At 46.8% G+C, this 13,489-nt stretch overlaps 1 protein-coding gene across 1 annotated transcript in view; it reads right to left on the reverse strand.

The window, feature by feature from the left end:
* SCGN (secretagogin, EF-hand calcium binding protein) overlaps positions 1 to 5,977 on the reverse strand; it is a 29,836-nt gene extending 23,859 nt beyond the window's left edge. The window contains exons 1-2 of the mRNA XM_039568870.1: positions 5,859 to 5,977; positions 5,204 to 5,274 (exon numbers count right to left, since the gene is read on the reverse strand). Coding sequence (XP_039424804.1) covers positions 5,204 to 5,274; positions 5,859 to 5,931 — 144 coding nt within the window. The 5' untranslated portion in view covers positions 5,932 to 5,977. The remainder of the gene's footprint in view (positions 1 to 5,203; positions 5,275 to 5,858) is intronic.
* Between the last annotated feature and the right edge of the window lie 7,512 nt (positions 5,978 to 13,489).

Raw genomic sequence — 13,489 nt, forward strand, 5'->3', positions numbered from 1 at the left:
CAAGATCTATGAAAATAAATTGTGTCTGCCAAGAAGAACAGTTGGAAAACAAAATCAACAACAATTATCATGTCAAAAGCCACACAGTACAGATATGAGGCCAGCAAGGACCACATGAGAGACATCAGTAATGTACACTTTGACTTTAGAACAAGAACCTTTCATTCTTGGGCCAAACATTTCTTCATTGTAAAAACTAATCTCATTAATGACTCTGTTACCCCCATGCAGTTGTAGTTTGGATTGCCTGCATAATTGTGGGACATCACCCTACAGCTCCGGGGCCAATTTCTCCTTTGGGCCAATCTTGCTCACTTCAGTGCTATCACTCGAGAATTCAGCCCTGTACTTTGGTTAGGATTTACTAACCAAACTCAGCACTCCTGCATGCTACAATAGATGAGCACTTATCCTGTCATCCCACATTGCGTTTTTGGTTCCTTTTTTAACCCTCATCAGCACAAACGTGGGAAAGCTTTTCTCACATAGTAGACACCAGCATCCAACAAAGGCTACTGCAGCCTTCCTTGTGCCACCATGGTTTTGTGGTTAGGCATTGGACAGGTTCTTTGTTCTGTCCTTTCTGCTAGGCTGAAAGATGTTTGATGTGCATTTGGGAGATGAAAACACATAGTGTATTTTTTACCATGGGAATGTTTAGTTTCCTTTAAGAAATACCTCGAGGCACTTCCATGCCTTAATGTGGAGGAACAGGGATAGGAACTCGCCAGGCTAATCAAGGCGGATGAAAGCCACACCTAAAGACATAACTCTATTTGGCAATAATCAGAATGAGAGAATGGTTTGGGTAGAAAGGAACCTTACAGATCATTCAGTTCCAACACCTTCCCCTACACCAGGTTGCTCAAATCCCCATCAAACATGGCTTTGAACACTTCCAGGGATGGGGCACCCACAGCTTCTTTGGGCACCCTGTTCCAGGGTCCCTCTCCACCCTGACAATAAAGAATACCTTCCTAATATTTAAATAGCCAGGATTTCCTGGGAGTTAGAATTCTGAAATATGCTAGATGTGGATGAAAGTTGATTGCTTTCTTCTAGGACTCTTCTTGCTGTTGACCTGCTGGTCACCAGTGACTTTACATCTCTTGGGGTGGTAAAGCACACGGGAAGTCTGCTTTGGATGGTTTTGAGGCTGGCTGATGTTTTGACCATTAAACTTTGTTCGACTAGCTGTTGCATTCCTGACTGTGCTAAATTATGCCCATTATTTAGATAGACAATACAGTGTATAAGGCAAGGAGGAAGTGCCAGAGTAACTGGAGGGTGCCTCTGTTCTTTGGAAGTAAAAAGCAAGGACAAATCCTTAATAGTTGCTCAGAGTGAGCTCCAGAGGATTAACTTCAGTCCCTTCCAGTCATAGCTATCCATGTGGTTTTCAGGCAGGAGGGATTATAACAATGCTAATACCTGTCTTGTCTGATCAAATTTATACTTCAACAATTTTTGTGGTCTCCTACACACTTACAGTTAGATGAAGGCAACCATGCTTTATCTGAAAGTTTTCTATCTAATTTGAGTATAATTTAAGCAGAGTGAAATACCTTCCTGAGAAAGCCGAATGGCAATGTGCATTTCTTTCTATATCTGCCCAGACATCATTGGTTTTATGGAAACTTTCAGTAATCCAACCCCAAAATTTATAGCCATTCATCTATAAAAATCTTATCTAATCCTTATGAGAATATACATAGAGCTTCCTTAAAATCACAGAAAAGAGAAAGCAAGGAAGATCCTTAATGATCTTGATGCAGAAAGAAAGATGTACAGGAATATAAGAGAGAAATGCAGGAGCTGCAGTTCCTGTTCTAATAAAATTCTTTGATGCTGAAAGAAACTGTCCTTTCCACTGAGATTTCACCTCAATATAATAAACTTTTAGAAAATGCAAGGGAAGAGGTGCCATAATGTAGAAGAAAGATGTTTATGAAAGAGCAGAAGAGAGCCCAGGCAGCTCATGGCAGCCATGCAGTAGCAGCCAGGAAGCTGGAGGCTCAAATGGTTAGAGAGAAGTCATAGGAGTGATAACAGAAGCAGGTGGATAATGCCAGCACCTTGCAATCATAATGCTGGTGTGAGGATGAATTACACACACCTGGAAACTGAAGGCATTTTCAATGGAATGGAATGGAATATTCCAGTTGGAAGGCACCTACAACAACCATCTAGTCCAACAGCTTTGGGGCTGGACAAAAGTTAAAGTGTGTTGTTAAGTTCATTGTCCAAATGCCTCCAGCAATCACCCATTGGAGGAGAAGGGACAGAAAGCAGCATCTGGGATTTAGTTGGTTTACTACAGGTCTACCTTTGTTGCAAAGTCTTCCCCCCACACTTGCTGATGGTTCAATAAAAGACAATGAATTGGCCTCCATCACTGGATGCTATTTCAAGTTTCTTTCCTCAGAGTTGTCAGGAAGAGCTGTGTCTCTCAGCTTCCTGACAGGCTCATTTTTGCATTCCTTTCCCAGCTGCTCCCATCCCCTGGCATTTAGTCTCAGCTGGGGATGTTGCAGTGTAGCTGGGAGGAAAAACAGAGCTGAAGGACCACAGTGGTCATTAAGAAAAATAACAGCTTAGGGAATGCAGGCTGAAAAAATATAATTATGAAGCCATTCTCTATTCAAGCAGAGACAACTTCCAGTGCTGATAACATTATTTATCACTTGTGTAGCACTTCAGACACAGTCACTAATTAATCCTTGTGACACATCTGTAAGTTATGCCAGTGTATTGCTGTCTCCCCCTTCTACTGTGCAAGGAAACAGAGACATTAAGAACCCAAAGGAGTAAAGGTCAGGATGAGTGGTACAGCAGAGAGATGCTCAGTCCCAGCTCATTGCTTCTATCACAGAGGACACTTTCCTTCTGGAGGATGGTAAAATCAATGCAGAGGGGACCCTTTACTCCTCCTGCTATAATCACAAGCCTGTACAATATAAATCATGTGAAAAAGATAAAAACAGCTCAGGATTGTTAGACAAACTCATTGTACAAAGGTAGTAGAGACCTTTGTTTAATCTGGTGCTAAAAGTGATCCCCATACCCAGAGGAGTTGGCAGAGGACTGCTCTCAGCCTCCCAGGACAAAGCTCCCCTTGGGTTTCTGCCACAAAGACAGACTGCTCTGCCTGCAGCCTGACATGTTATTATCCCTAATACTACCAGAGTGGAAATACTGCCAAAAATAGGCAAGAAGACTAGAAGGAAAAAACCAAAAGCACTTGACAGTCAGTCTGAGTACCCTGAAAGTTAGTGAGCACTGTCTTCCAGAATTAGCCTATTTCTTCTATTTAATAGGAGGAGAGAGAGTTGCTTCTTTCTCCATTCAATCTGTGTTAAGCTATTTCTTTTAATGGCAAAACTTAGATAGCAGAAGCAAAGGAGATGCAGATTGGATCGGGGTGCTGAATTAAGCTGGAGTCATCCAAGCAGGGACTTCTAACAAGCAATAAAACTCTTACTGATTTCTTAAAGCAGTAAGTTCATTACTAAAACACCCTCATTTTGTAAGTTCTGTGTCCTGGTAACTAAAACAGTGTAATGGAGTTCACACTGGTATCAGCAAGACCACAAAAACTGCTGTAACACACTGGGTTTGCAATCCAGGTGGTGTGATGCTGTCCCAGAGCATCATGTGAGGGGTACATAAGGGCAGCTATGGGCTAGAGCGGGGCTTGGAGTTTCTCCTGACTCACATGCTTAGGAAGCTGCCTGCAGCATGAGCTCCCTGGTGAAGCCTCGGTTTTATCACCATCAGCTCACTCCAGAGAGCCCCACTTGGAGGTCCCTTGCTTCAGCTACCCGCTGCAGCATTGACCTCTGCAGCCTGATTTTAAGTGTCTCCTTCAACATCTCATGTTTGCTGTCACTGAGTTTGTTTGAGCATGCTTTGTGTAGCTATTTCAATACCCCAAGACTAGCAGCTCCCAGTTTCATCTTTTGTTCCTCGGTAAATAATCATAAGCTTTCTGATTTCTCTTTAAATCAGCTTTTCTGTGTCCTTAAAGATTCTTATTGCTGAATCTTTTTTGATTTGTTTGAAGTCTTTTTACGTGCCTATCTGTTCATCTAACCATCCATGCTCTGAAAGACATTTCTGCAGAAACTGCCAATATTTCAATCCAAATTTACTTGCAAATTAAATAAAAATATGCTTGAAAAAATTACTCGTGTCTTCTATTTTTTTATTGTAGCCCTAAAGATCCAAGAATAGTAATTGGCTTGTAAGTACAGTTCTGATTTTACACTTGATACTCATGAATTTATGCCTTTTATCAGCAACCTTTTCTCTCTTTGTTAATTACTTTTTGCTTAAAGGAATTGCTTAATCTCTGATTTTTGGCACATCCTCTCCTTCCATTTGGAAGATGTTTCCTTCTTTTCCTATCTGGGCACACGCTGTGTAGAGAAAATATTAATATATTCTTTGTATATTATATTCTTTAAGTGCTGGCCTGAGGATTTCTCCTTCACTGATGGTGACATCATAAGCACTGTATGACTTGGAGCCAAGGAAACCAGCCCCTGTAAATTGTCATGCAACTTCTGGTTGTACTGAGATGCAGAGAGTGAGAGAGGGGAAGTGCTGCCAAAACCAGGAAAGGAAACCAGAGGAGAAACCCAGAAACGCTGGAGAGCCAGGTCTGGATCTTAGAAGCAACAGAATTGACTCTCGTTTGGCTTTTAGCCATTTGTGGCAACATAGACATAAGCCTTCTTCCTAAGCACCATTTAAAATTAATGACAGCATATTTGTTAAAAATTGACCTGGGAAACAAATCTATCATATTAACAAAACTAATGAGCACAGGCTTGGATAAATAAACCATGAACATTGCCCTCCTGCTCAGTCAGCCAGGCTGTGTGCCGGTGCTTTTTCACTTGTTTCTACTCAACAACAGTAAATGACTTTCTCTCCACGCTGCCAACCAGCCCCTTCAGCTGGTGCCAACTTCAATCTCACCCCGACAGCAGTTGTTGTGTTGGAAACAACTGATCAAACTGCTCAGGTGACAGCATTTGTTGTTGTACTTGCTTAAATGCCACCCTGTTGCCAAAAGAAAAGCTCTTTACCTCAGGATTGCTAAGACAGTCAGCAATCAGGGAACAACAAACACAAATTGTCTTTCAGCATAACTTTTTTGCCTGGACCTGATGCACAACTAACACAGCACAGTACTTACTTCTGGTCCCAGTTTCTCCAGGAGATGATGAAAAAAATCGTCAAGTTCCTTCCCTTCTATGTAACCATTGTCTAAATAAAAAGTAAATGTATTAATGATCAGGGGTAGTGCCCAAGTTCCAGGAACCATGTCATGGGCTGCATGTAGGTAGCCCAAGGCTTCACAGTCAGGATCTCAGCTGGGGCCCTGCCTGCCCACTCAGGGGAGCTCCATGTCCTACTCAATTTCATCTGTTCACTTCTCCGTGAGGGCTGGGCGCAGCTTCGGAGTTTTCCTTGCAGAAAACTTTTCAGAAACAAAAATAAATCCACAAACTGGGACCAAAAGAGAGAACAGCAGATGAAACAGGGAAGTGATGGAAAGGCAAAACTTTTGGGTGAAAAGGGGAATTTACAGCTGTGATATTCATAGTAAGGAGGAAGAGGGGGGCTCGAAAACACCTGCAGGACTTTGTGGGGGTGAAGCTTGGACACGTCGGCAAACACCCGGCAGCATCCCAGGCACCCATAGTGCACCCACCCGCAGCCAGTCCCGGACGGGCACCCAGCCCGGCGGACCCGCCTCCCCACTGCAAGGGCAGACCCCTGCACGGCACCCACCGGGACCGGCACCCACGCACCCCTCAGCCGGCTCCCCCCATGCCGTCCCCACTTGCCGTCGGCGTCGAAGCGCTGCCAGGCACCGAGGAAGGCGGCGGCGTCCAGGCGCCCCTCGGCGCCGCTCTCCATGGTGCTGCGGGCAGCCTCGCCCTCCCCCGGCGGCGCAGCCTCTGCCCGGCCCCGCTCCCGGCCCCGGCTTTCTGGGCGCCGGCCCCGCCCCGGGGCGGCCCCGCGGGGGTCGCGGGGGGAAGTCTCCCCCTTCCCGGGGCTCGTCCCACCGGCCTCCTGCCCGCCCGGAGCCCGCTCGGGCGTGCCTGGAGCGCGGTTGTGGCAGGACGGAGCTCAGCCGTCGAGGTGGGCTGGAGCAGCCCGACCCCGCAGCCCTTCCCGCTTCGGAAGAGCCGTGCGTCCCTTGCAGACGACCTTTAAAGTTTCAAACGTCCCCGAACGAAGGCAAAAGTGCTGGAGGGAAACGTGAGGCTTCAGAGAAGTGGTGGAGTTTAAGGGGGGGGGGGGGGGGGGGGGGGAAGGAATTTTCTAAATCTTGTGACTCTCCTCCTCAGTTTATGAAGGCAGAGCAGCAGCAGGCAGAGTTCTCTCACCTTCTCATTCCTCACAGCCCTCGGGAGGGCTTCCCTCACCAGAATGAAGAGCCGCAGGATGAAGATGGACAGAAACCTGCATCGTCTTCCTCCTGTAATATTAATCAAACAGAGAAACCGTAGAGTTCAAGGTCTCCGTGCTGATAGAACATCATATTCACGGGAGCAGTGCTTGGGATTAGATTTGATTTGAACGTCACCTGTGTATTCACCTGCAGTGATTTTGGGCACCTGGGGCCGGGCTGTGTGTCTCCATGTGTGCTCCCAGAATCATTATTGTCTCCTTTGAGACCCCCTACAGACAGTTTTTTCCAGGTTGCATTTGATTCAATATGTACATATTTCAATTTTATTCACTTACTATTTGCTTTAGAGAGGCTCTCAGAAGCAGCTAAAAAGGCTTAAAAAAATTATTTATTGTTTTCCTTGAGCAGGTTCCTATTTAATCTGAGGGGGAAAATACCCTGAAGAACTGACCTGTGTTTTACTCAGGAATTCTTTCAGGGAGATCACACAGCACTGTCCAGCTTTTCCAGTGTGCAAAGAAAAAGGAGATGCTGTAAAGCTGATGTGTTTAAACAGCAGCATGGGAGCACCTCAGTTCAGGGATTCCCTGGATAGAGCCTGGGCTCATATTTGGACCTCAGAAAAATTATCATCAAGATCTTAATGCAACAGCAAGGCCAAAAGTACCCCCTGACATTGCTCAGGTGTGGAACCTCAGCATGGGAGAGGAACTCATTAGGTAAGGACATGAAAATATCTAGATTTTTATGGGACACCTGCCCAAGTCCCTTGCAGGCAAGACCAGAGTCACTCCACAGATTTCTCTATCATCTGTCCTTGCCTCACCACCAAAAGTAATGCCTTGCCTTGGGGTGAGGGCTCCCCCATGGAACTCCTCCTGCACTCTCTTCTTCCCAGCATTTCCCACCATGGCTCCTTGGCAGTGGTGGCCTCCTGTGCCCCATGGGAGCTGCCTGACCTTCTGTGTGGGATGAGGTCATCTGGCACTGCTCCATGATATGAAGATCACTTTTTGGCCCTGTCTGTCTTCCCAGGACCCAGAACCCATCTGTCCCAGATCAGCAGCATCCTGATCCAGGTTTTTAGAAAAGAGATGTTCATCAGTTTCTATCATGGTTTGTAACCCAGCTCTGGAAACCACCACCATGGCTGATAACCAACAAGATCCCTTGGTAGTATGATCATGACACCTGGTTTCTTACTAAGAAACATTTTTAAGAAAACTAACTTAAGAGGAAACACTATCCATGTTTTGCAATATTTTGCAACAGGAAGCACCCGGCCATTTTGCAGCGATGGAGACAGTGAGATTTTATGGGATTGGATGCAAAGCTCAGGGCACTGAGAAGAGCTTCTCATAGCTGGTTCTCCCCATGCCCTCTCAGGAGAAAGAGCAGGCGAGAGGTGACACCTTATTTAAACTACCAGTATTTATTCAGCATCTCACACAACGCCAGTGAAACCAGGTGCCCAGGTTGGAGAGAAAAAAGGAGCTTAAAGGGCTCTCACAAGAGCTCATTGTTACCTGTGCATGAGGACGTGGATGATATGTGTCCATCCTTGTCATCCCATGTGGTTTCAGTGCTGGCAGAGAGAGGTTTTGATTTCACACAGCAGCAGAACATAGCTGCACAGGGGGGAAAAAGGAGCAGAGACAATAGATTCCTGTTTGTACCAGCTATGCCTTTGCTCCCCCCACAAAACCCTCTACTGAAATACCCTATGGATACAGAGGCCACCTCATCAAATGCACAGCTTAGCTGGTCTGCCCTGCCTCAAGTATTGCACAAAATGGATTTACGGTTCTTAGGGGTGGAATTGCAAAATTTAGCTCAAAGTGACTGGAACCAGGTAAATCCCAGCCTGCAGTGAGGATGTGGCCATCCTCACTGCTGTGTGCCTAAAATGTGTTCAGCTTCTCCAATTGCTTTAGGTGACTCAGTAAAGCCTGAGTGAGAAAAAAACCAAACTAAACAACAACCAGCTCAGAACAATTTTTATTCATCCAGTTGGACTTTCTGTGGAACACTGTAAATTTGAGGAGCATATTGAACTGTGGATCTGTTGACATCGGTATTAAAACAACACACTGAAGATAGCTGCTGTGTGTGCAGCTCATGTACCAAACTCAGCAACCACTCTGCCTTGGCTTATTTCCTTAGAGGAATAAATAAGAATTAAAGGTAGGCAGTATTTTAAAAAAGTAATAGACACTTTTGATTGAGGACTTTGGCTTCAGCTTTGCACTGTGCAGTAACACTCAAGGTCAAAGAGCTCAAATCTGTGTTTTGAAAAGCTTAAAAAGAAAAGCAAGTGTGTTCACCCTGACCACAGATGCACTTGGCTCTTAAATGAATGTGCTTCAGTAAGTGCCTTGAGGCTGGAAGCATTTGCACTACCATTACCTGGCCCTGCTGTGGGTCAAGGAAGCTGAGGACACCAGCAATGCTGTTTTATTTAACTGATATTGATAATCAATTAATAAATGGCAATTTTTGCCAAGTAAAGAGCAAAATAAGGAGCATGTGGCCAAACCCCAGGCTGGGCTAGCTTTGTAGAAAGGCTTAATCAGGCAATTGTACATGGGAAAGCATGGATAAAAGTGCAGATTGCTGATCTGGAAATGGAAATAAGGGGCAGCTGACAAATGCCTCATTCTTTGGGCCAGACTCAAAGTACTGATGTGAAATGAAACATTTGGGTTTCCATGGACAGACTAGAGAACAAAAAAACCAAACCCAACATTTGAATTTGTGGTATGACTTTGCTCCTCCCCTTTACAGAAGAAAATTACAAATACATGAAGACACAGATAAATGGAAATAATTTTCCTCATCAAATGGCTTCAGCTTCCCTCAGCTTTGCACTGACTGGAGACACTGAGGAAGACAACACTGGCACCATCAGCACTTCATCCAGGTGTTTCACAGGTGGTTTGGGTCCTGCATGGGTCCTGCAGAGAGCCCCAGCCTGGATCCTCATGTGCCCCATTTTCCCCAGACCCTGATGTGCACCAGGGCGGTGGGTGGCGGCTGTGCTGGCCGTGCTGCTGTGCACAGCTGGGGCTGCCGAGGGTGCAGATGATGCTCTTCTGCCCGGCACGAGGTCTGAGCATCCCAGCAAAGGAAAACGATGCAGAAGCAGTGAAAGGTAAACTGAAAGGAAATCAAAGTGGAAATAATACAGCCAGTGAAGCCCCCTACCATTCCTACCATTTCTTGGAAATCAAGTCAGAGATGAAGCTGTCTGTTGCAGAAAAGAAACAGACTCTTCTTTCCAACCCACCCTCAGATGGGTACAAGCTGCTTATTAGCAGCAGACCCCCACTTTCCAAAAAGGATGCCCTTCTCTTGCCCCTCCTTCCATCTTGCTCCCTCCCTCTGCCTGACAAATCCCGCATTCCTGTTCTGGGCTAGATCCTGGATCCGTCTTTCTGGCTTGGGTGGTGCAGAGTGTGTGGGTTCAGGGTGCAAAGAGGTGCAATGACAGTTCAGGTTGGGTACTGATGGATGTGGTGTGACACAAAGACTACCATCCCACAGATATTTCCATCCATAGATTCCCACCAAGGCCAAGTTTTTCCAGCCTTCCCAGCCAGCCCTCCAAGCTGTGAGGCTTCAGTCCTCTGTCATCTTCTTCATTTTGGACCAGCAATGGGATCCCTTGAGTGTTATAAGGAAGTAGCCAACCCCCTCCCACAAGGATTCCACTGAAATGAGGGATCAGGACTCAGGCCATCAGAAGGGATCTGAGATTTCCCAAAGGAAAGGCTGATATTTCCCCCAGCTGCATGCTGCTCAATGCTACCCAGGGACTGCAGTCTCAGTTACAGTTCATGACTTCCATTATTTCAGTCTTTGGCTAGAATTTAATGTTGTCCAAATAAAGCTCGGGCTGTGCAGCCTCCACAGCACTCTCCTCTACCCTCTGCTGGGTCTTACCCACCTAAGCAAATGGGAAGGGAAGGAGGCATTCCAGGAATGATGCTAAACAGAGATTACAGAGTTAACTCGACTCCTCCATTCAGTGAAACCAAATTGGATTTGCCAAGCTGGCAGCCCCTCTCCTGCCTTCCCTGCTGGTACCAATCTAATTAAATACTCTTTCTCCCACACAGGTTTTTTCTCCTCAGTTTAACTTACTGGAAAAGCAGAAAAAAACAGGCTCTGAAGGATTGGGTTTGGGGTCAGCTGGCAGAACTCATCACAAACTGCCAAAGCAGCATCAGCACAGAGGCATCAGAGCAAAGACCTCAACACATGGCTGGGAGGGACCATGGCACCATATCTGCTTTTCCATGCAGGCTTCCTGAACATGGGCACTTGGAATCTGCATCTAATAAAACCCTAGGAGAGCTGATGTAGAGTGGCTTTCTAACTGGGAAGAGACTCTATCTGCAGGAGCCTCTTCACTTTGCTGTGGGATACAGCATAAGAAATTAGGTCCTGTAACAACAGATCCCTTGTAATGGCACCTTCATCTTCTGTGCAGAGACTCACAGATTGTTTTCTCTCTGCTCAAAAACAGAGGGTCTCACTGTTCAGCTTCTTGATGAGCATCGTTGCTCTCACAGCGATTTCTCTTTGATACTTGGCATGAAGGGATTTTGCACTCCCAGGACAGTTGCAGTCCCTGCCCCTGCAGGATCTCCCTGATGCAGCAGGAGCAACCATGGGTGAGAGGGTTCAGGGAGGGGGAGAGCTGGCATCCTGGTCTAGGTTCCTGCCCAAGCAAGTGCCTCCTCCCAAGGACCACCTTGACCCTGGCTGCGTACTGATGGAGAACTGACAGCTCTGTCCCAGATTCAGAGGAAAAAAACATTTTATCAGGAGCTCAGCCATTGCCCTGCCTCAGTCTTTCTCTACCAGCTGGGATTTCTCCTCTCCTCATCACATGGGACCCTGGAACCTCCAGGGCACCTCACAATCCCAAGGGGCACTTGGATGCAACCCCCCACCAGGCTGCTTTCTATGAACTTGCCATCAGCTTTCACACTATTTGATTTGTTTCCCTGTCCTGCAGATCACCCTGAGGCCTCACTCCTGCATTTCTTCACCCATTCAGATGCCTGTTCCCAGGTCTCTGAACACATGAACTCTGTGCAGCTCTGGAAAACTGCCCTCCAGAACTGGAGAAATCTCAGTTTCAGGATGGGAAAAGAAGACTTCCACGGGCAATGATCAGAGGAACATTTTAAGCTGCCAGTCACTGGCAGTGCCTGCTGAAACAAGGTGCCATCATGGCCTGAGGAGCAAGGAGCACTGTCTGTTTGGTGAAGCTGTTTGCACTCAACTAAAAATTAATGCACCCCTCTCTGCCCTCAAGGGAAGACACCCCAGCTGCTGTGGGGCCCTGCCCTGCCTGTGGTCAGGAGGCTTTGGAAATGTTGGACACTAGTGGAGGATGGCTCAGGTGGCTCTAGAGGCACTTGCTATGGTGCTGGTGGGATGCTCCTGTTGAGAGGAGGCATGAGGAACTGCAGGAGGACAGGCACAGAGATGGATAGGAAAGCTGTGAAGGTGCCTGGCAGATCTTCCTATGATCCATTCTTTCCAGGATGGAGAGCTCCTACACCACAAGGAAAGAGAAGATTGGCACCATGTGTTTATGTTGTGATTTTCATCCTCTCAGTTTTCTTAGGATGGGAAAAGACCACTCTGCTTTCCAGGCCTGATCAGTAGGAGTAGGGCATTAAATGATAGTGTGTTACTTACTTTCACTGTTTGTTACAAGATCCTCTGGCTCCTGGCTCCCAGAGAAGCAAAGGACAGTGTTTGTACCTGAAACCTTCCCTAAGCTTCAGCACAAGCAGAGAATAATCTCCAGAGGTGGGATTCAGGCACAGCCCACCCAGTATTAGCATCCCTGGCCGTGGGGAAAGCATCACACCTCTCATGCCTTTCAAACAGGAGCAGAGCCTTCTGGTATTTTCCCAAAAATTATTCTCAGTACCTTTTTTTGTTTGCAATTGGAGAGAGAAATCATCTCCACATTAATCAATTAATAAGCAGTGGTGGTGAGAGCTCGTGCTGGTGGCAGCTCTCAGCTAAGTGTGTTGGGTTGTGCAGATTTGTGACTAATGGGCCACGTTAATTCCCAAATTGTCTCAGCCCGGATGGTTGGCTCTGGCAGAGAGGGAAGATTTAGGATGATTGCAGTTCCCATCTTAGGAAGCAGCTATTTACTGTTGTTACTGCACATCAGGGAATACTTTAAAAAGCTCAAAATCTATCATTCAGATTTTAACCTCCTTTAGCAGGGAGTGGAAAGTAGGTCCTGCAGCTGTGGTACAGAGCTGAGCTCACACTGGAGCCTGGCAGGCAGCCACAGCCCTTCTTCAGCACCTCTCAGAGGGGTATATCATGGGTGAAATTCCTTAATGGCAAAACCTGAAAACCAGATTTAAGAGCAGAAAAGAGCAGAGCAGCTCCCTCCAGGAGAGCTTTTTTGCCCCCTTTTCCTAAAGGTGGATCAGTTAGATGCAGCTCTGAACTGAGATGCTCATGGTCAGACCCCTCCTGTAGAGGGATTCCTTGTGGAATATAGGATACCCCAGGAGGGCTTGGGCATCCCAGGGCTGTTGCAGAAGTACCCCTGATGGGGCCCCAGGCTGAAGATAGGCTTGCAAGGCACCTGCTAGCCAGCAGCCTTGAACAGCCTTGGGAAAAGGTATACACTGGTCAGCTCCCCCGCTGCTTAGAGGCTTTCTCATGGGAAAGGGGCGTGAACTTTGGAAAAGGTATAACTTGGAGTAACTGAATAATAAAACTGGAGCATGATGCTCAAATCATATCGGTGTTCGTATCGTGACTCTGGCTGGATTCCCCTGCTCCTGGGACCCCCCCCTGCTACACCCTCCCAGGGCAGCATTTCTACCTGGGTGACCAGCGCTGCTGGTCCTTCCCTCTTGTTTGCTCATACAGTATGTACGTGTGCTTATGTGCATGGGGGGAAGCAGAGGGCCTTGCTGTCACCTCAGATGCTGCCACCCCTTCACTATCACCCCTAAATATGGTGAAGGCAACATGCAGCTGCTGTCTTGTCTGACACCAGTCATG

The sequence above is a fragment of the Corvus cornix genome, chromosome 2 (genome assembly GCF_000738735.6).
Source record: "Corvus cornix cornix isolate S_Up_H32 chromosome 2, ASM73873v5, whole genome shotgun sequence".
Classification (NCBI taxonomy): domain Eukaryota; kingdom Metazoa; phylum Chordata; class Aves; order Passeriformes; family Corvidae; genus Corvus; species Corvus cornix.